Genomic DNA, 25,514 nt, shown 5'->3' on the forward strand with positions numbered 1-25,514 from the left:
CTTCAAAATACTTGCATATACATGACATGCAATATTCAGAGCTTGGAAAAGTTACTTTTTTGAACTACAACTCCCATCAGCCCAATTCAGTGGCCATGCTGGCTGGGGCTGATGGGAGTTGTAGTTTTAAAAAAGTAACTTTTCCAAGCTCTGGCAATATTGCATATAGTTACATGACTTTGACTCTAGAAATGAACAATATTCAAGTGAAGGCATATGGATGTCCCACATACAAAATCATATTCTTCAGCTCCTCTTAGCCCATGCTTCCTCCATTTCAGGGCACTTTCCTACATGACACATGTGAGTGGGGGGTATCTGTGGGGATAGGGTTGCCAGGCTCAGGGCCTGAGAACAATTCTGTATCTTTAAGAGAAGAGACAATTCAGCCAAGTGCAGGTTTTCTTGCAACACTGTAATGGGAAAAACCACAAGGTGAAATTCTCCCTTCCCCCTGCACAACTTGTAAAGATACAGAAGACCTCTTGGAGGCTGGGCCTGGCAACCAAGAGGTCTTCTGTATCTTTAAAAGTTTGCAGGGGGGAGGGAGAATTTCACCTTGTGGCTTTTCCCATAACAGTGTTGCAAGAAAACCTGCACTTGCCTGAATTGTCTCTTCTCTTAAAGATACAGAATCATTCTCAGGCCCTCAGCCTGGCAACCCTAATATTCACCCATCCCTACTCCTAAGCAAGTGGGTAAAGTATTGCAGCCTAAGTCTCCAGATTTGGGATACTCAAGGCAACTGCCCTGTTGCCTGTCATTTTATCTCCCCTCCTCCAAAATATTGCTCTGTGCAAATCATTCGAAAAGTGTATGAGGAGAAAGCCATATCCCTCCTGCAGCTTTCTAGTGCTTAATTGCAGGGGAGGAAATGGTCCGGGATGTACCACCTTTCATCTCCCATTAGAAAAAGGTTAGTTTTGTAATAATAATCTTGGCAGTCATGCTTGGTTTAATTTAAAGAAAAGGAAATGGAACTCAAGGGTGGATGGAAATTCCTGAATGAATGGCTTCCCTTAAGTAATCTGTGCAATCACATTAACTTTTCATTGAATGATATACAGTTCAAGGCTAATTATATTAATTTATAACAAGGCACTGCAGTCAAACGAAGGCCCCAGTGTTGCATAAACAGAGCAGATAGAATAGGACCTGTTCCAAATCAATACAATCCTAAAATACTGATTTGTCCTCCTCTTCTTCTCTGAACAATGTCCTTGAGTGTGGGAGTAAGGGTAGTTCAAGGCTCTTTTTACAAGGTCATTTTTCTTTGCATGAGAGAAAGTGGGAACACAGGGCAAACTCAGACTATTTCAGTTTATGACTTCACCAAAGGTCAGCATGATAATTTAATTAAAATAAAATGCAATTCAAGACTGCAGAGAAACTCAACATTCATGCCATGCAGTTCAATAAAAGAAACTCTTGAATTATATCTGTGTCCCTGATAGTTTATCATATTCTTCTTTAGAAAGACTTTTTCTCAGTTTTTGTGTTGCAATAGCAAGTTTGGTTATCAGTAAGACATGAGCTGTGTGTGTACATATGTATTTTAAAGTTATATTTATCATAATTACTCAACATAGAACCTTTATGGGTAAGATAATGAATGAATGAATTGGACTGCCTTCAAGTCAATTCTGACTTATGGCGACCCTATGAATAGGGTTTTCATGGTAAGCGGTATTCAGAGGTGGTTTACTATTGCCTTCCTCTGAGGCTGAGAGGCAGCGACTTGCCCAAGGGCACCCAATGAACTTCATGGCTGTGCGGGGGTTCGAACCCATATGGGGGGGAAATGGTGCCTTACCACTTTTGCCATGTAACAGAGGTCCCTTATTTCTTCTTGAAACAAAAGGTGGTACATACATTCTTTTAATAATAGTTTAACAATAAAAATCTTTTCTCAAAAGTTTTAAATATTTTTGTCAAATCATCTACATTTGATAATGCAGAGAAGCAGCCAAGCAAAAGAATTCCTCCTGGAAGAAGACAACAAAGCTCTTGTGTTGCAGATATAGCAGAAACTACATCCCTCTGTGGGCATTCAGCCTGAAAATGCAAGGGCAAAAATTGTGCATAGGGCAGGTGTAGATTTCCCCCCCCCTTTTGGTATGAATTATTCAGTTTAACTGGATTTGTGCTCATAATGGAAGAAATCTGATTGATAACGACACACTTGTGTTTAATGGAAGACAGAAAGCTATGAAGGAAAATAATGTTGTAGAGGGAGGGGGGAATAGAGAAGAAATGGAGAGGGAATAACAGTATGTGTATTTTTAAAATATCAGTTGGGTTTAGGCATAAGAATAATATTGGGACAAGTTAATTTATAAATTCAATCAGGAAGAAATAGCACAGTTTGGACATTTAATGATTTAATAGTAAATAACATGAGTTTAAGCAAAGAAATATGATAGGTGTTTATGGAAATATAATTAATACCAGTTTGGGAAAGAAGTAAAAGAAAAAGGAACAAAAGGGGGGGAAACCCACCAAAACAGAAAACAAATGAGTAAGCGATGGTGAAATACAGTTACCTATTGGTGTTTTATACAGGGAACTGAAAACTGTTTCTGAGCTTTAAAAAAGAAATAAAAGGTTGTTGTTGTATAGGGGGCCAGGGAACGCACACAGCCCCTGTCTCCAGCACTCCCGTGAGCACTGGGTGCACCCACTTCAAATATGAGTATCTGAGTTACATTTCTATATCGTACAGGTGACATTGAGGCTTCTGTTGCATTTTTCAGACATGCTGTTTGATACGTGTAACGATTAAGAAGGAAGAAAACCAACCCTAAATGGTTGCTTGCTACATCTGAAATCCCAACTGCCCTGTGCTGTGCAATAAGTTGTCTCCTGTGCTTTTATTGTATGAATGAGAACACCAACAACTCTCTGTTAGGGACTGCCCTCCTGAGCATTGCTTGTAACTGCCGGCCCTTCTGTCAAGCCATGAATGGATTAAATGGCAAAGATCCCACCAACTGCTCACCTCCATGCTGAGGAATGACACCAAAGGAGGTTGCACTGTTCACTTTATTGTGGCATAAAATCTGAGCCTGTGCTCAGTTGGCTGTAGGTGGTCCTTGATCATCTCTTCTGCAAGCCCCCACTCCCCCACTGCTACAGCATCAGCTGCTCAGTAGGTCACTTCTGTAATGACTGCAGAGGCACGGCTTCAGAGATCTCCCCGCGCAGGTGTTTCTTCCCTTCTGAGCTGCAGTAGAACAAAGGCAAAGATTGGTGCTGCTTGCTGAGCAGTGGAGGCTGCATAAACAAAGCAGATAGGACCTGTTCCAAATCAGTACAATCCTAAGCTATTGAACGGCCTAGTGCCCCACCAGTCTGCCCTCAGGAAGCCCCCACCTCCCTGCCTTTCTACTCGCAACCAATCCAAAGAGTGGCACTGCTTGCCAGTTTCCTCCTTCTTAGTCTCAGTATTGCGCTTGCAGGACTCAGCAGAGAGAATGACGGGCTCTGTTTGGCATTGGCTGTGGCTCTATGTAATGTTGGTCCCCCTGCCTTCCACCCGCCAGTCCCAATGAATACCAGCTGCCACTGTTGCTGAACATGTTGGCACTTTCTTACCATGGAAAGTTGACTGAAAGAAAATTAAATGCGGCAGATATATCCCACAAGTATTTTTTCCTACAGCAACAGCTGTGCTGGCTGGGACTGATGGGAGTTGTCCAAAATGTCTGGAAGACACCAGGTTGGTGAAGGCTGATCCACTCCAACTGGCTGAGGGCTCTTTAAACACAACAGTTCATTGGGCACTTGATGTGTGCAAGTTTTGCACAGTATCGTCATCCTCATCAAAATGCGACCTCATATTATTTCACCATTTACTCTGGATTTCTGGGGAATATTTGATAAGTAAAAAAATAACAACCACAAAAATCTCTGTTAAGTTGCGAGGGAGATATAGGATAGTATTTTGATGTGGCTGATGTCGTGTGGACACTGCAAAAAACTGGCCTGCATGCGCAGCGGCAAGTCCACAATACACTGCTGCATGGAAGCACCTGTGGTGTTTTGCAGTTACCTCATGGAGATCAATGGAGACTGGAAGGATCCAGCTTGTGCTAGGATTGTGGCCAACATGAATTCATTTTAAGACTCAGAAATCAGGCTAGCATCGAACATTTCCACAGACTACCTGCTCCACTACAATCTTTTCCATGAGGGCAATGCCTTTTCCCGAAACCTGTATTTTTCTTATTTATTTCTACAGATGGTGATAGCTACCACAGTGAATGATCTAGAACAGCCTCTACTGGAAGCCATAACACATGTCATTCTCCTGTGTGTGTACCTGGAGTTATGGACATTATTTCTTTTGCATTTATTCACACTGAATTTCCACATACCATTTTGTTTCCTATTAATACTGTGGGACCCTGCGGTATTCCTTCAGTTTGTTTCAATTTAACAATGGTTTCTGGGTTGCCTTTTTTTGAGGGAGGTGGGAAGATATAATCTAACTGTCCAGTTTGGACATCCTCTGAAAATTTTGCATTTTCATTGTTTACAACCATTTTCCATCCATACCCAATCCAGCTAAAGTTAATCATGTCTAATTTCTCACCAAGGTGTTAAACTTGTATCAGGGCTGTCAGGTGGAGGCTCCCATGACTGAATGCTTCTCCGTACAAATGGGGTATCTACTAGTCAGAGATGTGAGTCATTATAGCAGGTGTAGAGCACCTTTGGCCCACCAGATGTTGCTGAACTACAACTCCCATCATCCCTGGCCATTGGCCATGCCTGCTGAGGCTGATGGGAGTTGTAATTCAGTGACAGAGGGCCAAAGATTCCTCACACCTGCACTTTTATTAACTTGATGGGAGTGCTACTAGGCTTTCTATAAAGCTTCTAGTGTCCTCGTGAAAGGAAGAAAGGCTACTCAAGCAAACTCTTCTCAGCTGAGGCAACATCAAGAAGAATGTCTGAAAACTAGAACTGATGTAATCTCCTACAGTATCCCCCAAGTGGCTTACTTTGGTTATGTTAACAAGGCTGTATACCACCTGGTCCAGGCATAGCCAATCTGGTTCCCTAGAGATGTTGCTGAACTACAAGTCCCATAACCCCTGATCATTGGCTATATTTGCTGGGGTTGATGGGAGTTGTAGTACAACAACATTGGGAGGCCCCATGGCTTCCCGTGACTAGTCCAAGGGTAGCTAGGCAACGTGTTGCCTTCTAGATATTGTTTTTGTTGTTACCCGCCCTTCACCACAAGGTGGGTCACAACAAAGTAAAATACAGCATTAAAAGCAATTTAAAACAAATTACAATCACAACTAGAATGGGTCCTAAAGTATATATATGTGACGCATCAAAGGCCAGGGTAGTAGAGGAGCATCTTCAGCTTACGATGAAAGCTGTATAGTGAAGGTGCCAATCACGTGTCCATGGGGAGGGAATTCCACAACTTAGGGGCTGCCCCAGAGAAAGCCCCGTCCCAGACTACACCACCCAAGCTTCTGAGGGCAGAGAAATTACCAAGAGGGGCCCTTGTGCTGATCTTAACACCCCAGAGGATCTGTAGGGACTGAGGCAGTCTTTCAGATATTTCGGACCGAAGTCATTTCGGACTTTAAACCCTAACTTGAGCATCTTGAATTAGGCCAGGAAACAAACTGGCAAGCAGTTGCTGGACTACAACTTCCATCATCCCTGGCCATTAGCCACGCTGGCTGAGGCTGATAGGATTGAGAGTCCAAAACGTCTGGAGGGCACCCATTTTGGGGAGGGCTGGCCTACCCTTCCCTGCTCTCACCTTTGCTTTTCAACGTCCTCGATTGTCTCGGGCAGCTCGGTGTTTAATGTCTCAGGGAGGAAGAAGGCTGCTGAGCCACAAAGCACCGCCATGGCGCAATAGGTCACTTGGGGCAGAGGCTTCCATATGCTGTCCAGCATAAAGATGAGCGGAGCCACCGACCCGCCAAGGCGTGCCATGAAGGAGCAGTATCCCTGCCCATTCTGTCTAGAAACAAAGCAGAGAAGCATTCAAAGAAGGCCACCAGTGAGGCTGAAGGCCTGCAAAGATGGACAATCTCACTGTCGGTGACAATCCCATTCCTCACCTTATCTTGTGGGAAGCCATTGACTGTGCTTGCTGGGGCAGATGGGAGTTGTACTTCAGCAACTTCCAGAAGGCCAAAGGTTCCCTACACTTGGCTTAACTGTTGGTAAAGTGGTACTTGGAAAGTCTATGGGCTGGGGTGACTAGCAAACAGCCTCTCGCACCTGTCACAAGAAGCCGCAAGCACTAACTAATGTCTGTCTGCTACAATAATCATTTCCAGGCTGAGGCGATTTCCTCTGAGACCTGTCATGGCCCAGTGCAAGAAAGAAGGACAAGGGCACATTCCCTTTCTGGGGAACCTTTCAAGGGCCACACGGCAGTGGCGTAGGGTTGCCGGGCTCAGGGCCTGAGAACAATTCTGTATCTTTAAGAGAAGAGACAATTCAGCCAAGTGCAGGTTTTCTTGCAACACTGTAATGGGAAAAACCACAAGGTGAAACTCTCCCTTCCCCCTGCACAACTTGTAAAGATACAGAAGACCTCTTGGTTGCCAGGCCCAGCCACCTTGTATTATTATTATTTCAGTTTTTTACCTAACCTTTCATCATCAGCTCCCAGGGCAGGTTACAGCAATTTAAAAATACAATATCAAAAACAATTTAAAACAAGCTAGGCTATAGCTATTCAGATACAAGTCTGCATATGCTCAGAAGCACACTCCTCACATGCGGTGCATCACTTGTGCACATCCTTCTCTGTCTTCGGGTAAAAAAAGAAGCATTATCAGAGTTCAAAGACACATTCTAGCCAGGCAAAAACACTCAACGGCTGTCTCTGAATTAATCAGTTAAACATTGCAGCCCTACATTTTGCAGAAAATCCAGTTCTTGGGATATATTTATTTATTCGGGGTTCACACCGTCCAGAGGACAGTGGAACAATCACAAGAACAGCCCTGCTGGATCAGACCACAGGCCCATTTTAGTCCAGCCTGACACCGTGGCCAACCATGGGCTTCCATTTGGATTACTTATCAGCTCAAAAGGTACCTTCATCTTACCTGAGGACAGTAGGGTAGAGTTCCGAGGAATACAAGAAGACTGTAGTGAAAGCAGCTTCAGAGAATCCTTTACCTGTGATGGCAACCACAGAGCGCAACGTCCCCAGTGCTGGGAGGAGCAACAGTTAGAAAAGATAAAAGTTGCTGCTACTGAGAAGTATTTGCATGTACAATAGAGTGGGAAAATACCCTGACCTTTGAGACATAAGAACATAAGAAGAGCCTGCTGGATCAGGCCAGTGGCCCATCTAGTCCAGCATCCTGTTCTCACAGTGGCCAACCAGGTGCCTGGGGGAAGCCCGCAAGCAGGACCTGAGTGCAAGAACACTCTCCCCTCCTGAGGCTTCCGGCAACTGGTTTTCAGAAGCATGCTGCCTCTGACTAGGGCGGCAGAGCACAGCCATCATAGCTAGTAGCCATTGATAGCCCTGTCCATATATATATATATATATATATATATATTTAGGACCCACCGTATTTTTGTAATGTGATTTTAGGTTGTTTTTAACTGTTTTTAATAATGTATTTTAAAACTGTTGTGACCTACTCTGGGACCTTTGGATGAAGGGTAGGCAATAAATCTAAATAATCATAATCATAAATGTTAACAAAATATTGTGACATGCTGTTGCACAGATTGCCTATGATGTTGCAAAGGACCCTGGGAACCACTGCTACACCCACTGCTTCATTGATGCCCATAATAACACAGCTGACCCAGCAAGTGTCATCTGGCCTTCATACTCATGCCCTGGTCAGGGGGATGTGAGACCTGGATTCTGTACTCTCACCCTCAAGACAGATGAGATCTGTCTCACCTCATCGTGAGACCTGTGAGATCTCACAAACATTCCAAGACCCTGGACGACTACACCCTGCTTATATTCTTTCTAGTGAATGAAAGCTTCTTCATATATTTTTCTTTGTTGGAACAACATTTTTAAAGAAAAATAAAAGGCAATAACAGTAAAATAAACCTACTTACACATTGGAATGACAATGTTGACCCCTATACATAACCCAGTTAGGATGAGGGTCCAGGCCTGACTTTGCTTCCGTCCAAATCGATTCACCACAATAAATACAGCGAGCTTGGCAGGAATCTCAATCATCCCAAAGACAAACTGGGTCATGTACATGCCCAGGCCAAAGCCGGTGATGTTCATACTCATGCCGTAGTAGGAAAACGCCACCCCAAACCTGAAAGGAATGGAGATAAAGGGATGTGCAGAGGAAGCTGAGAGTCAGGCCCAGAGTGGACAAAAACTCATAGCTAGTAGGGTGGGGGGAGAGAAAGATGTGTCTCACCACACAGCCCCCATGCAAAATGAGATTTTTCTCAGCATCGGTGTTCGGAAAAGGCTGATGTAGGAATAATTCCCACTTGACTTCTGTGCTACTGATGCCGCTGTCTTGCTTAAGACCTGAGGAAGGGAAGCTGGGTTTACATCTGGAATGAGGAACCTCCTCTTGGCCATATGCAGCTCCCGTTGCCTCCCCATTTCGCCCATCTTTTCCTGTCCTGGTTTGCCTCTCCCCAATGTGTGAATTAGGCTTGAAAAAAGCTTGCCATTGTTACCAGTGGGAAGATTTTTCCAAGCCTAATTCCTGTGCAGAGGGGATTTTCTGGGGCAGTCACATCACATGGGAAGAGTGCCCTGTGACACCTTCAGAAATCACTCCGTGTGGCAATTATGCATGAAAGAAGCCTTCCATTGGCACCAGAAGTGTTCACTGACCTGCACAAGCAACTGATCAGCAGTGGCTGATGTCCATTGGGACTGGTGGAGCGGAAGGCAGGCAGCCCAAATGGCAGATAGAGCCAGGGGCTGAGCCAAAGAGAGTCAGAGGCAATTAATTCAAGTCCTCCTCCTTGCTGAGTTCTACAAGGTGCAACACTGAGACTAAGGAGGAGGAAGCCAACAGCCTGGGCCACCCCCTCGACTGGTTGTAAATAGGAACACAGGCAGTAGGGTGTGGCTGAGGGCAGACTGAGGTTGGTGGGGCACTGCCCTATTTGCCATAATACAACAGGCTCCATTGCGGCTGATTCTATGTTTGCAATATCCACAAGCAGACACAAAGGAGGCAACCCTCATCACTGCTCAGTGTTGCAGTTTCTGGCCGTTTTTCATGGCAGCCACCAAGACAGGGGGTGATCAGGGGCGATCTTCATTCCTAGGTCCTGATGCCCCTACTCACCTCAAGGTTTATCTTGGCTGCAAACTCCTTTCGTCCATTCATTTCGGCACAGGCTTGCAAATGCCTGCAAGCTTGCTTTAGCTTCCCTTTGGCCAACAACCACCTGGCGGACTCCGAGAGCCACCTGGGAAAGGGGGAAATAATCAGGATGCTTCATACGTTGCTCATCATAGTCTCCAGCTTTGAAAGCTGTTTTGAAGACTCCAAAGGCCACCAACTCCTGCTCTTTAACAGAAATGAAATTAGCATTTATATAGAGTGATTTTAAAGATTTAAAGCACTTTCCACACATCATCTTCTTGTAATCCTAACAACAACCTGTATGGCAGGACAGAGCTATTATGCCCATGTGACTGAAAGTGAGAATGACTGTACAATGTAATTTGAGTCCGCTCACAGCACTGCGGGATGAGCCTTTCAATAGATATATTAGCTGATCAGTGGTCCATCAGCTTCTTTCGGGTGGTTCGCAGCATGTCCACATTAAATGTTTGTATTATTTCAGATTGCATTTCTCTTGCTTCTTTTATTATTTATATTGTATTACTTTGAATTCCATGGAATGCAAATTGTAATACAATAAAATGCAACGTAAGAAATAAAAGAAGCACTATAAATGCTATTAAAAATCATACAGCATCTAGCACAGTGCATTGCAAAAGGCAGACAAATCATTAAACGGAACGCCAAGAAGACCACCAGTAATTTTCAAGCAGTCCATGAGAAAAACTGAACTAGAAGGTGTATAGCTGGGCTGAGGAACCAGCAGCTCTGCAGATGATGGTGGGTTCCAACTTCTGTCAGCCCAGACAGCATCACCAATGGGAAAGGATTATGGGAGCTGTAATGCAGGAACATCTGGAGAGCCACAGGTTCCCCAACTCTGCTATTTAGAACTATAGGACTTGTTTGAGCAGATAATGTGTTCGTTGCGTGCTGTGCTTGATTGGGGGCAGGGGGTGGGAGAGCAGGATGTGATTCCCAAGTGCTCCACTGCTAAGGGCAGCCTTTGCCAAGCTGCTGCCCTCCAAATGTGTTGCACTAGAACTCCCATCAACCTTAGTCTGCACAGCTGTGGGAGTTGTAGTTCAAAACATCTGGTTGGCACCAGCTTGGCGAAGGCTGGCTAAGGACATATATACAAGAACCAAATTAGATGGTACACACAAAAGCATGCAACTTCCTTTTGACTTATTTTTAAAGAAAATGTTAAAAGCGAACTTGGGAGTTATGATCTTGAGGAAGGAGTGAGGATGAAAGGTTTAATCCCTTCCTCCCTAGCCACAATCCCAACAAAAAATTGCCCACGTATCTCCTCTTCCTAATGGTGGGGCCATCCCCAAGGTTAAGCATCCTTCCCTACTTGCCACCAAGTTACTCCAATGCTGCAGCCGCTCAAAAATGGGGAGAAAGCAACACACATGTGCATGCAACATATACCTTGGCTCTGAAAGCATGCAGAATCTTGTGGATCCGAAATATATAAGCAGCATTATCCTGAAGCCTTTTACTGCTGTCAAAAAATAACTGTACAGTCTTCCTACATGGCTGCACACAGGTTCTAATTCAACCTGAACATTTAGCACTTGATGAAGAAACAATCTGGCCAACCATTATTGTGGTATCACTTTACAAAGTGTCAGTGAGTGAGAGAGATCAACATTTGGCACAAGCTGTTGGATGGTGAATTTCACTTGATATCAAACTTGCTGGACATAGATTAATACTCTTCTATTAATGTGTACTAGCTTCTCTGTAGGTGTGTGAGCCAAAGAGGTTTTTGTATGTTATTTTCCCCAATATATTCATTTTGTGCACACTTTCCCCTAATATATGCATTTTGGTAAACATTAGTTGGTTGGAGAAGTGAATCATAAAATTTGGATAAGTGTGAATTTTGAAGGATTTTGTTTCTCATACTGTTTCGAAAAGTATGAATTTGATGAATCAGGCTTTAAATTTGAATGGAACTGAAGTTATTCCCTGTACACACCATACATTTAAAGCATCCCCCCCAAAGATTCATGTGAACTATAGCTTGTTAAGGATGCTGGGAATTGTAGCTTGGTGAGGGGTAAACTACAGTTCCCAGGATTCTCTGGGGGTGCTATAAATGCACCGCGTGCATGCAGCCCATGATAATTCATAAAGTCTGGTTTATTGTTACATTTGAACATGGCCAGAGTGTTTTCAAAACCCCTTCACAAAAACCATGGTGAATCCTTGTGTAATGGGATTGGGATTGGTCTAAATGCTCTCTCAAGGAACCTTGCAACTCAGCGATTCTTGATTCCAAGAGAGGACTGGCCCCCAACCTGCCAGGCAGGGTTGCTCCAAGCACATCAACTGGCCAAACACATGCTATGATTAATTGAATCAGAAGTGATAGGTTGCCACAGGAACTCAACAATAGAAGCAAATATCTGAACGGGATATCTCTCCTCCCTCCCCACGAAGGAATTTGATAATTCAAGCAGACTGCAGTTTTGGTGATGCAGGCAGACTGATTGGAAACAAGGTCAGAGAGCAAAGCACGAACTCTGAAAGATTGTAGGGTATCTGTTGGGGGTATATCCCAGTCTGCTTCTGTGTCAGAATTGGTTTTTAATATGTTTTTAAACCTTTTTTTAAATGTTTTTAAAACTTTTTTAAAAAAAATGTTTTTAAAGATGTTTTAATATATTTGAAAGTCTGTTTTCATGATGTATTAAGGTGTTTATGAGTTTAAGTGTTTATGATGTTTTACACTGTTTTTAGTGCTTTTGTTTGCTGCTCTGGGCTCCTACTGGGAGGAAGGGCAGGATATATATATATATAGGTGCTTAAGCCACCTATCACCAATCCAGGGTCTCATCCTTGTCACTCCAAACGCTGTATCACCTGTGTGTACCTCAGGGAGACAGCCACTTTTACAAGCACTAGGACAGGCAGGACATATTACATCAAACAGAACATCACCTGCAGGTCCTGCAATATAGTTTACATCATCGAGTGCTAAAGACCAGGATGTCATATCCAATAGATAGGAAAGACCACAACTGACGTACGCACGCGCTTCAGGAACCACAAGTCGGCAATTTTGACAAAAAAAGTGGAGCAACCTGTTGCAAAGCATTTTAACATCGAGGGTCACAGCCTGTTGGACTTTTCCATTACAGCGATAGAGATGCCAGCAGATCCAGCAGCATTGACCAAAAGGGAGAACTTTTGGATTTACTCTCTGGACACATTGGCACCACATGGCCTGAACCTGGAGGACAGTACCACCACTACTTAGCTTCTGCAAATGAAGCCCCTCTGAGCATTCCATCCTCAAAGCTCTATAACTGCCACCTTGGTAACAGCATTTGTATGTTGGCAGCTGATGAAGGCGGAAGCTGAAACATTTTGTTAATATAATAAAAACCTCTGTTTGGTTAATCACAATTTCATTCGTATATATAAATAAATAAATAAATAAATAAGCTTTAACTTCCACCTATGTTCACACTGTATATGTGCAAATAAATACCATAAGCCTCCAATGGTTTTACTCTTAGGAAATCAAACCCACGAGTAGGTGTTGCACACCTGAAACCTCACCTGTTGGAGAAGTGGGATAAGCATAACACAGAATCTATGCTATTGGGCTCCCCCAAGCCAGGCTGAACCTTGAGCATGCTGTGGATTCCCACAATCCATCTCATTATGGTACGATGACATGGCCAGAATTCAGGACAAGCTGGCTGTTTCCTCACAGCTAAGATGGTTTACTTTATTCTTTTATTTTATTGCAAAGAACCCTTTCTGACATGCTCTTCATTGCAAATACAGGCCCCTCCAGAGTACTGGTATTTTATTACAGGTGTATTCCGCAGCATATTCTTGACACAATAATTGTGCATTCATGGTGGATTTATTCTGCTTTAGTTTGTTCTGCAGTGCTTCCCCGGTATTACCACATTATTGCTGTCTAGAAGGGCTATAGCACAACAAAAGTGGGACAAAAATAAACCAGAACATTTGTGGTATAAAAAGGTATGGTATTTCAGCAGGAAGTTATGCAACATGGACATGAGGCCACGCAACCAGCCCAGAACATTCGCAGGCGGAAAACAGTACTGAAAGCAGAATTGCATGTGACTGCCCCAATAGCATCATGAGCACAAATAATCATGAATGCATAATAAAAAGGATGTCTGGAGGGGCCCACCACTCTGGAGCAGGCTGCAAATTAAAACAAACCTAGAAGCATCACAGAAGTGCTAAATACAAGTCCAGTTAGACTAAGCATCAGCACTGACACTAACGTCCACTAAAAGGTTGGCTGAAGAACTAACTCGTTCTGTGAAGATGCTCTCAGGAAAATGTACCACAAGCAATCATGCAGTGTTCATTTCACCCACCATGTAGAGACAATGCCCACTGCACAAGGCAAAGTAGCAGCAAAGAGCAGCCAACGCCAATCTCGCACCAGGTAGGCAAGCAGAGCGAGAAGCATGTTTCCAAAGCTCCAGAAGAGGCTGGTTAGGATCCCAGAAACAGTGCGATGCTGGATGTCTACCCATTCCATGCCTGGAACATAGAAGCAGAGGTTAGCATACACACACACACATCATTCAAGAGCCTAAATAGGCCAGACCAAGATCTTCTTGTGCAGACCCATTGTTTGCATGCCTTCATCTAAGCATCCTTTAGCATAGCGCATATGTTTGGAGTCAGGGAGCAATGCTCAATAGAAGAGACTAGTCAACTAGGTAGTCTTTCGTTTCTGGTGGAGACCTGCCTTTTCACCACTTCTAAACTAGCCTCTTTACAAACCCCGCAGGGACCATAAGCACACAGCAGCTGCAAGGCAAAATAGATGGAACTGAAGCCAGTTAGAGATGTAATGTTCATCTGTAATACAGGAGAGTGCCTAATATGATAAAAATCTAATGGGACAGTGCCTTCTTTGTTGTGGTGCCCTATTTGGGAAATCCCCCCTTCTTACTTCAGAAGGAAATCACCCTGTGCTTTATAGATTACAGCAAAGCCTTTGAATGTGTAGATCATGAAAAACAATGGAATGCTTTAAAAGAAATGGGGGTGCCACAGCATCTGGTTGTCCTGATGCGCAACCTATATTTTGGAAAAGAGTCTACTGCAAGGGCAGAATATGGAGAAACCGATTGATTCCCCATCGGAAAGGGTGTGACACAGGGTATTTTATCACCCTATTTGTTTAATCTATACGCAGAACATATCATACGGAAAGCGGATTGGACCAAGATGAAGGAGGTGTGAAAATTGGAGGGAGAAATATCAATAATTTAAGATATGCAGACTACTATATTATACTACTAGCAAAATTAGTAATGATTTGAAATGAATGCTGATGAACGTTAAAGAGGAAAGCACAAAAGCAGGACTACAGCTGAACGTCAAGAAGACTAAAGTAATGACAACAGAAGATTTATGTAACTTTAAAGTTGACAACGAGGACATTGAACTTGTCAAGGATTATCAATACCTCAGCACAGTCATTAACCAAAATGGAGACAATAGTCAAGAAATCAGAAGAAGGCTAAGACTGGGGGGGGGCAGCTATAAGAGAACTGGAAAAGGTCCTCAAATGCAAAGATGTATCACTGAACTCTAAAGTCAGGATCATTCAAACCATGCTATTCCCGCTCTCTATGTATGGATGTGAAAGTTGGACAGTGAAAAAAGCGGATAAGAGAAAAATCAACTCATTTGAAATGTGGTGTCGGAGGAGAGCTTTGCGCATACCATGGACTGCGAAAAAGACAAATATTTGGGTTAGAACAAATTAGACCAGAATTATCTAAAATGATGAAACTGAGGTTATCATACTTTGGACACATAATGAGAAGACATGATTCACTAGAAAAGACAATAATGCTGGGAAAACAGAAGGGAGTAGAAAAAGAGGAAGGCCAAACAAGAGATGGGTTGATTCCATAAAGGAAGCCACAGACCTGAACTTACAAGATCTGAACAGGGTGGTCACAACAGATCTATTGGAGGTCGCTGATTCATAGGGTCACCATAAGTAGTAATCGACTTGAAGGCACATTACAACAACAACAACCCCTTCTTACAAGTAAAACTGTTTCCAACACTGTTATCCTTTCAATACCAAGTTAAAATTTATTTATTTTGTGCTTTTAAGGTCTGTGACTGTTTATTTCAGTCTGCTCTCTTAGATTTAGCTGCCTTTACCTGTTTTAGATAGTGTGTTTTATTTCTGTTTATTTTAAGATTTCTGTTGGTTAGTTTTATTTTATTTTATTGTTATTTAAAGTTTATATACTCTACCTTTAATCCAAAGATTTCAAGGAGGGTAAGAGTTAGGGTTGCCAGGCTCAGGGCCTGAGAATGATTCTGTATCTTTAAGAGAAGAGAAAATTCACCCAAGTGCAGGTTTTCTTGCAACACTGTAATGAGAAAAACCACAAGGTGAAATTCTCCCTTCTCCCTGCACAACTTGTAAAGATACTGTACAGAAGACCTGTTGGTTGCCAGCCCCAGCCTCCAAGAGATCTTCTGTATCTTTAAAAGTTGTGCAGGGGGAAGGGAGAATTTCACCTTGCGGTTTTTCCCATTACAGTGTTGCAAGAAAACTTGCACTTGGGTGAATTTTCTCTTCTCTTAAAGATACAGAATCATTCTCAGGTCCTGAGCCTGGCAACCCTAGTTAGGAGTAAAACTTCAGTAAACAACAGTCAATGCCAATAAAAACAGAATACATAGACCAGCAATAAAACCACCAGGTCAGCATAAAATCAGTCACAATTCTCAAATGCCTTTGTAAACAGACATATTTTAAGCAGATGTCAGAACCACCTCAATGTAGACCATCTATTAATAACCACTTAGTATTAAATTTAGGAAAAGCCATGTTGGATCTGGCTAAAGGCCTATCTAGTCTAGCATTCTGTTCTCACAGTGGCCAACCAGATTTAAAAATCGTTGACAAACTAGCATCATGCCTAGTTTGGCCTTTTCTTAGGCCACATCCACACTATACATTCAAAGCACTATGATGCCACTTTAATAGCCATGGCTTCCCCCCAAAGAATCCTGGGAACTGTAGTTTGTTAAAGGAGCTGAGGTGTTAGGAGACCCCTTCCCCTCACAGAACTGCAACTCCCAGAGTTCCCTGTGGAAGAGGGATTGATTGTTAAACTACTCTGCGAGGTCTCCTAACACTGTTCAGCACCCTAACTACAGTTCCCAGGTTTTTGGGGGAAAACCATGACTGTTTAAAGTAGTATCATAATGCTTCAAATGTATAGTGCAGATGTGGACTTAGTTTCAGCAGTCTAATTTAGAAGAAGGTGGGGAAAACCTTTTGTTACTGCTATTGTTAAAAAAGAACCTTTCGTTTCTGCTATTTTTAAAGAACTAGGAATTAGAATCTCTTGCCAATTTACTGCAAATCAACCAGGAGATTCCAGTTCACCTGTCTGTGCACTCCTCTCTTAAAGGATCACTTTGACAGGCACCCCAGTGAAAATTATCCTGAAAATTGCCATAGCAAGGATCCAGAGTCTCATTGCTTTTATAAGTCAGTACATGCTGATTTGCAGTGGATTTGTGAATGTTACAATTGTCTTGTGATGGATTTAACACACACATTCAGATTCTGATTCAACATACCCTTGTTCTACCCACTTTTCAAAGATGGTTCAAGATATGTGATGTTGCAACCACTGGAAAAGGGAAAAGGGCATCAAAGCCCTTCCCATTGCCTCCTGAGTTTCTCAGATCCATTGTTCAGGCACTGCCTATACATTTCCAAGGCATGAGGACTAGAACCTTAGTTTTTTCTTGTTGTTGCAGGATTAGGAGATTCTTAACATGCCCAGTTCCGTGATGGGTTCCAAAGTTCCAATTTGCAAGGTGGAATTGTGGACATTTGGAATGTTCTCGGTCCCTGCACCTTACTTCTGCAAAGGTTTCTGTACACTACAGTTTCTCAATGCCTACCTTGAAATTCTTGTTGTGCTTACCCAGAGGCACTACGATGAGGGAGAGCCCACAGATCGCCATCCCAGTCAGGGTCCGTGTGACGGCCAGCATACTGTATGTAACAGAGGCAGAGCTCACCATCCCAAAGATCAGGGTGCACACATACGACACCAGAAGCATGGTTTTCCGACCAAACCTGCCATACCACAGAGAAAATATTATCTACATGACAAAAGATGGGGAGCTGCCCCACAGATTTCTACCATGCTTCATGAGAGTATCTGACTCTTGCAAGGAACTGCCCTGCATTTCTGTTTTTGTCCAAAAAAAAAAGTGTGGAGTATCCGGAAGGCAAAAAGAGTGTGCTGTAAATTAATGGGACTTTTGAGTGAACATAATATAGGGTTGCCAGGCTCAAGGCCTGAGAACGATTCTGTGTCTTTAAGCGAAGAGAAAATTCAGCCAAGTGCAGGTTTTCTTGCAACATTGTAATGGGAAAAACCACAAGGTGGAATTCTCCCTTCCCCCTGCACAACGTGTAAAGATACAGAAGACCTCTTGGAGGCTGGGCCTGGCAACCAAGAGGTCTTCTGTATCTTTACAAGTTGGGTAGGGGGGACGGAGAATTCCACCTTGTGGTTTTTCCCATTACAGTGTTGTAAGAAAACCTGCACTTGGCTGAATTTTCTCTTCTCTTAAAGATACAGAATCATTCTCAGGCCCTGAGCCCGGCAACCCTAATAACAAAGGATTGTGTTGTAAATATTTCTCTCCCCCTCCAATCCTTTTTTTTTTAAGGAACTAAGGAGGGCTTACTTAAAATTATTCTTAGAATTAGAATTTATTACCCACCCTTTACCCAAAGCTCAATGCTTTTATTTGAAAGGAAATTAATACTGGTTTTGTTAAAAAAATGTTCTGCTATGAGCAACTTGTTTTGACAATTAACGATTATATAAGGTATATGTATTTTACATCTCCAGTGTGTGTGTGTGTATGAAATCTTTCCAACAACCCTGTGAGGTAGGGTTGGAAACGAAGGCAGCTTACAAAACAAAATAAATCCCTTTAAAATCCAATAGCCATAAAACAGGTGTAAAACAGCTGAAAGTAGCATGATTCTGAATTTCGGGTTGGGTGAGTGACATTCCTTATCATTTGAGGTTGGAGTCCTATGTACGCTTCCCTGTTTGAATACATTGGGATTTGCTTCTGAGTAAACATGCATAGGATTGCACTATAAATATCTTTACAGGTTGTGTAAATAATAAACATCTTTGACATGCATGCTTATATAAATATTTCTTCATCCTGTGTCTCAATATGTATCTGATTTCACACTGTGGTTGTAAGTTATTATACCATCTACATTTTAAGGGTGGCCTTCTTGCTTGGGGTGGTCACGCCCCCCCCTCCATTGTTTTCACCCTGAGGGGCAGATTAGGCTGAGAGATGGTGAATAGCTCATGGTCAGTAAGTAAACATTGTAGCTGATTTCCATTTTAAAATATAATTAGATTGATTTATATGCAGGCAGAGTTTATGAAATAATGAAGATCCACATAATACATTTAAAGCACATCCAACTTGCATTTAAAGCACATTATTTCCCCCAAAGAATCCTGGAAAGTGTAGTTTCTCCCTCACAGTTATACTTCCCACCCCCCTAACAAACTACAGTTCCCATGATTCTGCGGTGGGAATCATGTGCGGTAGGAATCATGTGGGAATCATGTGCTTCAGATGTATGTTGAATGTGCTTTAAATACATGTTGTGGATCTGCCCTAGGTATGTTGTGCATTCATTAGTGAATTGAAAAGAGCGATTTTAAAAGCTAATTTTTAAACAGGGGAAGGGCTGTAGCTCGGTGGTAAGGCATATGTTTTGCATGCAAAGGTCCAAAGTCCAATCTCTGCAAAAGACTAATGCCTGGAATCCTGGAGAGCCAATGCTAGTCCATGTCATCAGTACTGAGCTAGATAGTACCAAATGGCCTGACTCGGTTTGTTCCTAAAAGAGGAAAGAGACCCAAGGGCCACAGCGACTCTGAAATTTATTTATGCATTTTACTTACAACATTTATAATCACTTTATTGTAAAAAAACTCAAAGAGGTTTACAGAAGGAATTAAAACAATAAAATTATTGGCAAAAAGAGTTAAAGACAGGTATTTAAAAACATTAAAAATAATAAAACCAACAATGAGTTAATAACAGATAAAAAGCATAATAGCTTCTACCTGCCTAGGTAGGCTTTCCTAAACAAGAAATGCTTTTAGCAGGTGTCAAAAAGAATACGATGAAGGTGCCGGCCTAATGCCAATAGGCAGGGACTTCCAAAGTGTAGGTGTTAGCATACTAAAGGATTGATTTCTTATAACAGCAGAACAAGTGCTATGTGGCATCCGTAACTTGGAAAGCACACCTTGAACGTGGCCTGGTAGCAGATTGATAACCAGTGCAGATTTCAGAGCAGAGATATTATGTGCTGACAGAGTCTCACTCATATCAGCAATTGTGCCACAGCATTCTGCACTAACTGCAGTTGCCAGATCAGGTTGTGCTGCATGGGGATTTCTTGCATGGAGACCTTGGTTGACTGGCTGCCAGACTTTTTTAATTTTGGTTTTTGGTTAGGAACCTTGACTGGTTGTGGGATGCTGAGTTTTCTGCCTTACTCATGGGAACCTTGTTGTGGTTGGTATGGTATTGCTTTAGGGAATCATCACTGTCATTTTTCTTTTCTATTTGCATTTCATTTACCTCTGACCCCACTCCCTTACATCTGTAAATGCAATAACAGTGTTTCCATGTGCTCAGTTCAACCCCCTTAAACCCACTGATGATGCACCTTGTCGTTTGCATAATGGTTTGTTTCTTGCCCAATAGTGGTAAAAGAGAATTCACGTACTGAGAAGTGTGGCTTCAGTTGCAGTTGTTCCCAAGCTACTGCCTGTGAAGGTAGACCAAACCATGTGTGTTTTCTCTCTGTCAATTATTGCTCACTGGAATTGGGTTGGCTGTCAAAGTGAGTTTATAGCAGTCCACAGGATAGGCAGGAAAGGGTAGAGAATCTTCTTATTCTCAGCAGCCATGTAAAAAGGCAGGAAGGGCATTACAGGCAGGGGATTGCCAACCCTGCTTTAATATCAATATCTTTGCAGAAGATCCCTAGTCAAGCCTTACTAACAGCACAATTCTAATCATATCTACTCAGAAGTAAGTCCTGTTGAGTTTTATGGGGCTTAGTCCCTTAGTAAGTGTGTTTAGAATTGCAGCCTTCTTTACTCCTGAGTGCTCCCATCTAACATCTCCACAACGCTAGGCTCCATTCTCCCTACAATGGTCTTCCGGTGACTGGCCTGGCCTGAGGGCACTTAAACCCTTCTTGCCAGAAGCAAGTAGGCTAGATTAAATAGTCCCTACCCAGGCTGCCTAAACAGGTGAGAAGGAATGATCCCATCACTTCAGCTGGACCTCAGAACACCTTCATTTACTAAGGTTTCTATGATAATTTCCAATCAAAGAATTCTTTTGTTTGAGCAGTATGCTCCAAGCAACTGTGGTTGATGCTTAATATATCATGCTTAATGACATAACTAGGGCCCACCCCTGAAATCTCAGGATTTAGGACGCTTCTGACTTGGCAACCCTTTATTTTCTGTCATGCAAACCAGGTAATTTGCTTACTCTGGTTGTTGAGTGAGAAATGGGTGCAGTCCAGTCCTGCAAAATCCAGAATCAAGGATTTTATGAGTCTGGACTGACTCATGGCCGTACATCTGCTGTGGCCTGTGCATTTGCATTTGATATCCCTCACACACTGTGATGCTTGTACTTTTGAAAACAGATTACTGCAAAATTGGAGTGAGTGAATCTGCCCTTTCGGTTTCTCTCAGTCTCTCATTTTTCCAGCCTGAAGTTCAGTTCTCCATATCATTTTGTAATTTTTAGAGTCCTCATGAAAATTCATCAGCATTTTAGTGTGAATTTCTCCTAATTTATGTATTATTTATTTATATATTAGATTTATATCCCGCCCTTCCTCCCAGTAGGAGCCCAGCTTTGTGTGCAATTTTGCCTAATATACAGTTTTTGTAAGCAATTCCCCCTAATATGATGCATTTTTGTATGTTATCTTCACTAACGTATGCATTTTATGCACACTTTACCCTAGTATATCCATTTCTGTACACATTACTTAGCTGGAGAACTGCATTGCATTTGAAGTGTTATAGGATTGTGGGGGTGGGTTTGGATGATGTCCATGAGACCCTTTTTAGTTTATAATTGTGTGCCTGTAAGAGATACAACCTGCAAAGGAAGAAACCTGCTCCACTGGTAAGACTAGTAACCTTTGCTAATCTCAAAAAGTGGCTAATGGGTCTGTCAAGTGCCCCCATTAACAAATGTAAGAATCTGCCAGTGAGGCAATGTGGATTATTTCAGGAGAGAGGCCCTTTCCCCATCACCTGGCTGGAGGCTGGAAGTGGGGAACTAGGGACACACAGAGAAGCTTGCTCTCTGCACTGTGGCTTTGGGGTGCCTCACTACAAGCCTGATGGAAAAGCAAGATCTATTGGACTGCTATTGAACCCCTCCATCTTAAGCTCAGGCTTATGAATATGTGTAAATAAAAAACATACATCCTATAAGACACCATAGCCTCCACTGACCTTCTTTCCACGGAAACCAAACCCTGGTAAGTTCAGGAACCCCTGGAAGTCTCGCAACACTTGGAGATTGGAGTGGCGCACAACAGAAGGATGGCTGTGTTTTGGTTTACATATTGTTCCAGAAAATGCAGATTTGTTAACTTCACCTTTAAATGCAAACTGAATCATATTTCTTCCCTGTCCCTAAGAAAATCTAAAAACATTTCAAAGCCATGGTCTGGTTCAGCATAAGGTGGTCTTCTCCATTCTTAGTATGTTAACTCTGGCCTAGTAAGCTAACTCATCACGCCAATGGGAAGTTCTATACACCAGCTTTCACCCAATTTGATGCCTTCCAGATGTGTTGGACTCCAACTGCCATCATCTCTCATCATTGGTGATATTAGCTGGGAATGCTGGGAGTCGGAGTCCAAAACATCTGGAAGGTACCAGGTTGGGGAAGGCTGCCGCGGACAGCAGCAATCAAATGTATTGCATCGGGGGGGGGAGAAAAATGTGTCTGTCATGTGAAGATAGTACAAAAGACTAAAATAATGAGGTAGTGGAACAAAATTACCTGTCTGACAAGTAGCCGAAGATGACAGCTCCAAGCATGACGCCAATAAAGAAGAAGGTAGCAGCTGCATGGTTCAAGTCTCTTTGCTCACAGACCAAGTCCCACTGAAACAAAGGAGCCAGAGCAACACTTAAGATACCTGCAGACAGCCCATTTTTAGCTATTTCTTGACAGAAAAGCCCAGCTTGCTTGCAGCAGAGCCCAGCACTGTGTTGTTGCTATCTCTTTCCAGCAGGCAGCTAGTGGCTCTGTTTCAATGGGGCAGTTGAATCTGCTCTAGGTTTTAGTCCAAACTTTCAAGGAGCTGTCTGAGGTGTTTCCTCGAGGTCCGAGGTGTGTCAGTGTGCATGACGTGCACTCATAGCACGCATGCCTGCCATCAACCCCTTTGGAAAGCCTCCACTGCCATCTTGGGTGGTGGCAGGCATGTGCACACAGCACGTACAGCGTGCACACTGATGGGAGAGGTAAGTGGGGTGTGCAGGCAGGCTTATTGAAACCCACACTGCCTGTATGGAGGGGGGTTCCTGGGAGCTCCCACTCCGCAATCCGCAGCAGCAGTGGGTTGCAGGATCCGACACTGCTGTGGATCATGGAATGAGCCACCCTCCCACCCTAAGGAGGGGCCTTGCAGGGGCCCCTCTGGGCCACAGGGGCCCTCAGCCAGGGCCCAACCTTGCTATCCAGTGGTGCCGGGCCTGCTAACAAACATGCCAGAGCTGGGACCACCCAGGTGTTAACTGCATGTGTTTCATTCTTAACTATGGCAACATCCACACTATACATTTAAAGCGCTATTATACCACTTTAAACATTTGTGGCTTCCTCCAAAGAATCCTGGGAAGTGTAGTTTGTAAAGGGTTCTGAGAGTTGTTTGGAGATCCCTATTTCCCTTACAGAGCTACAATTCCAGAGTTCCCTTGGAAGAGAGATTGATTGTTAAACTACCATGGGAAAAGTGGCTATAGTCGTATAATAGTGCTTTAAATGTATGGTGCGAATGTGGTGTAAGTTCCATTTTCAGTATATTAAGGAGTGTCTTTCTTTAGAGATGCTTTTAAGCCGCTGCCAGGCAAAAGGTGGCAACTCTACTGACTTAACCACATTAAAGTTTGAAGTTTATAATCCACTAAAGGGCTGCTAATTCTCTAATAAATGCAATGGAAGATATGATTTGTTATTATTTATTTAGGGACTTTTGTACCATCTAACAAAACTAAAGAACTCCTCAAGGCAGTTTACAGTCATAAAAACAATTTGAAACAAGAAAAATGTATAAAAGCAGCAGCAGCTGCTAAAATTATAGACCAACAACCTTCTTAAATTACAAGCGGCTTTGATTAGCCAGGCCTGATCAAACCCAGTCAAAGAGGGAGACAAATGTAAATCCTGCAGGAGAAAATTCCACACTGACAAGGCCACCACTGAAAAGGCCCTATCTCTTTTGCCCACCAAGCTGATGGATTTCAATGGCAGGCCTGTTTTATGCTCTGATCACTTGGCCCCCACCAGCAAGCAGGTGGCTATATGCACTGGATCCTGTGGTATCACCCTAACGCTTTTACAAAATTGTTCTATCAAAATCCAGATTCCCAACTTCCAAAGAAATTAGAAGTGGAAAAATTCCTGAGCATAAGGTAAGTGCAAGAAAGCTCACAAACCAACTCTTGTTTGCAGTTCAAAATTTTGCTGATTGGTTTCATAATAAGAAGGGTACAATAAAAGCATCAAAACTGCAATAATATCAAAAATACAACAATAATAAGCAATAATATAATAGGCTACAATCTGAGCTATTCCCCCTTACCTGGGAGTAAGCTCCATTGAACTCAATGGGACTTGCACCTATGAGTAGTCATGTATAGGAGAGCACTGTGAACCAGAATTACATCATCATGAATGTTCCCTTGATTTTGTTATTTCTTTCCCTCAGACCTTTCTGTGTTGCAGATAATCTACCAGGAATGAGGTCTGTCGTCAAATGATCAACCATTAACTCTTAAACAGCTTCAAGGGGTTAGCCGAGGTGTCTGGGGTGACATAGCACTAAGTTAATGTGCTGAAAAGTGTGGACGTTGGCAATGATTGCTGCTGCAATGGTGTCATGACCCTGGAGCCAGAATCATCATCTTCAAGGGATGAGCCCAGGGATTCAGAGTAGGAGCAGAAAAGGGCCCTCAGGGCAAGCCCCAGAAGCAGCTAACCAACTGGAAGCACATCGGCAAGATGAGCATATGGTGCTAGCATTGCCCTTCTCTGGCTCAGGTCCAATCAACCGCAGTCTGCCCTACTCTGTTGGGGTGAACAGCTGCTAAAGCAGGCTGGGCCCCTTTATATGATGATGATGATTTAGTTGCTTGATACCCAAAGGTCTTCAAGCAACGTCCAACAATGTTAAACAAAAACAAATATACCATACTATAAAAACAAAACCATAACACATCAACAGCAACATCCCCATGCAGCCACAGGAAGCTTTGGCAGCATAGTAATAACAGACACCATCATCTCAGTCTATCAAATGCCTGGGGGAAAAGGTATGTCTTTACAGTGAAGGCGCCTGGTGGACCTCACTGGAGAGTATATTCCACAGACGGGAAGCCACAACTGAAATGGTCCTCTCATGGAAGGCAGAGTTAGCTGGTGAGACAGAGCTGCAACTCCAATTTAAGGCTCAGTCCAAAGATGACTGCTGCTGAAGTAACATCTTATGAAGTTTCTAGCCTCAGCTGGCACAGAGCTGTCCAGTGTACCCTTTAGCACAATTGAGAGCAATGCTCCCAATAGAACAGAGGACCACTAGCTTAGGTGAGTCTAAACCAGGGAAAGGGCACCTTTGGCCCTCCAGATGTTGCTGGCATTAATGGCCAGGGCTGATGGGAGTTGTGGTTCAGCAATATCTGGACCAAAGTTTCCCCACATCTGGTTTATAAGGAAGGCCGTAGCTCAGTGGCAGAGCACAAAGAAGGTCCCAGGTTAATCCCTGGCATCTCTGGGTAGGGCTGGGAGAGATTCTGACCTGAA

The 25,514-nt window shown here is 43.0% G+C and overlaps 1 protein-coding gene across 1 annotated transcript in view; it reads right to left on the reverse strand.

Moving 5' to 3' along the window:
• Positions 1-3,146: 3,146 nt before the first annotated feature.
• Positions 3,147-25,514, reverse strand: part of LOC133384515 (solute carrier family 22 member 7-like) — a 28,756-nt gene continuing 6,388 nt past the window's right edge. Inside the window, exons 2-10 of the mRNA XM_061626460.1 lie at positions 22,491-22,594; positions 17,300-17,454; positions 13,688-13,856; positions 9,303-9,426; positions 8,409-8,524; positions 8,086-8,300; positions 7,101-7,209; positions 5,792-5,998; positions 3,147-3,223 (exon numbers count right to left, since the gene is read on the reverse strand). Coding sequence (XP_061482444.1) covers positions 3,154-3,223; positions 5,792-5,998; positions 7,101-7,209; positions 8,086-8,300; positions 8,409-8,524; positions 9,303-9,426; positions 13,688-13,856; positions 17,300-17,454; positions 22,491-22,594 — 1,269 coding nt within the window. The 3' untranslated portion in view covers positions 3,147-3,153. The remainder of the gene's footprint in view (positions 3,224-5,791; positions 5,999-7,100; positions 7,210-8,085; positions 8,301-8,408; positions 8,525-9,302; positions 9,427-13,687; positions 13,857-17,299; positions 17,455-22,490; positions 22,595-25,514) is intronic.

The sequence above is a fragment of the Rhineura floridana genome, chromosome 4 (assembly GCF_030035675.1).
Source record: "Rhineura floridana isolate rRhiFlo1 chromosome 4, rRhiFlo1.hap2, whole genome shotgun sequence".
NCBI lineage: Eukaryota > Metazoa > Chordata > Lepidosauria > Squamata > Rhineuridae > Rhineura > Rhineura floridana.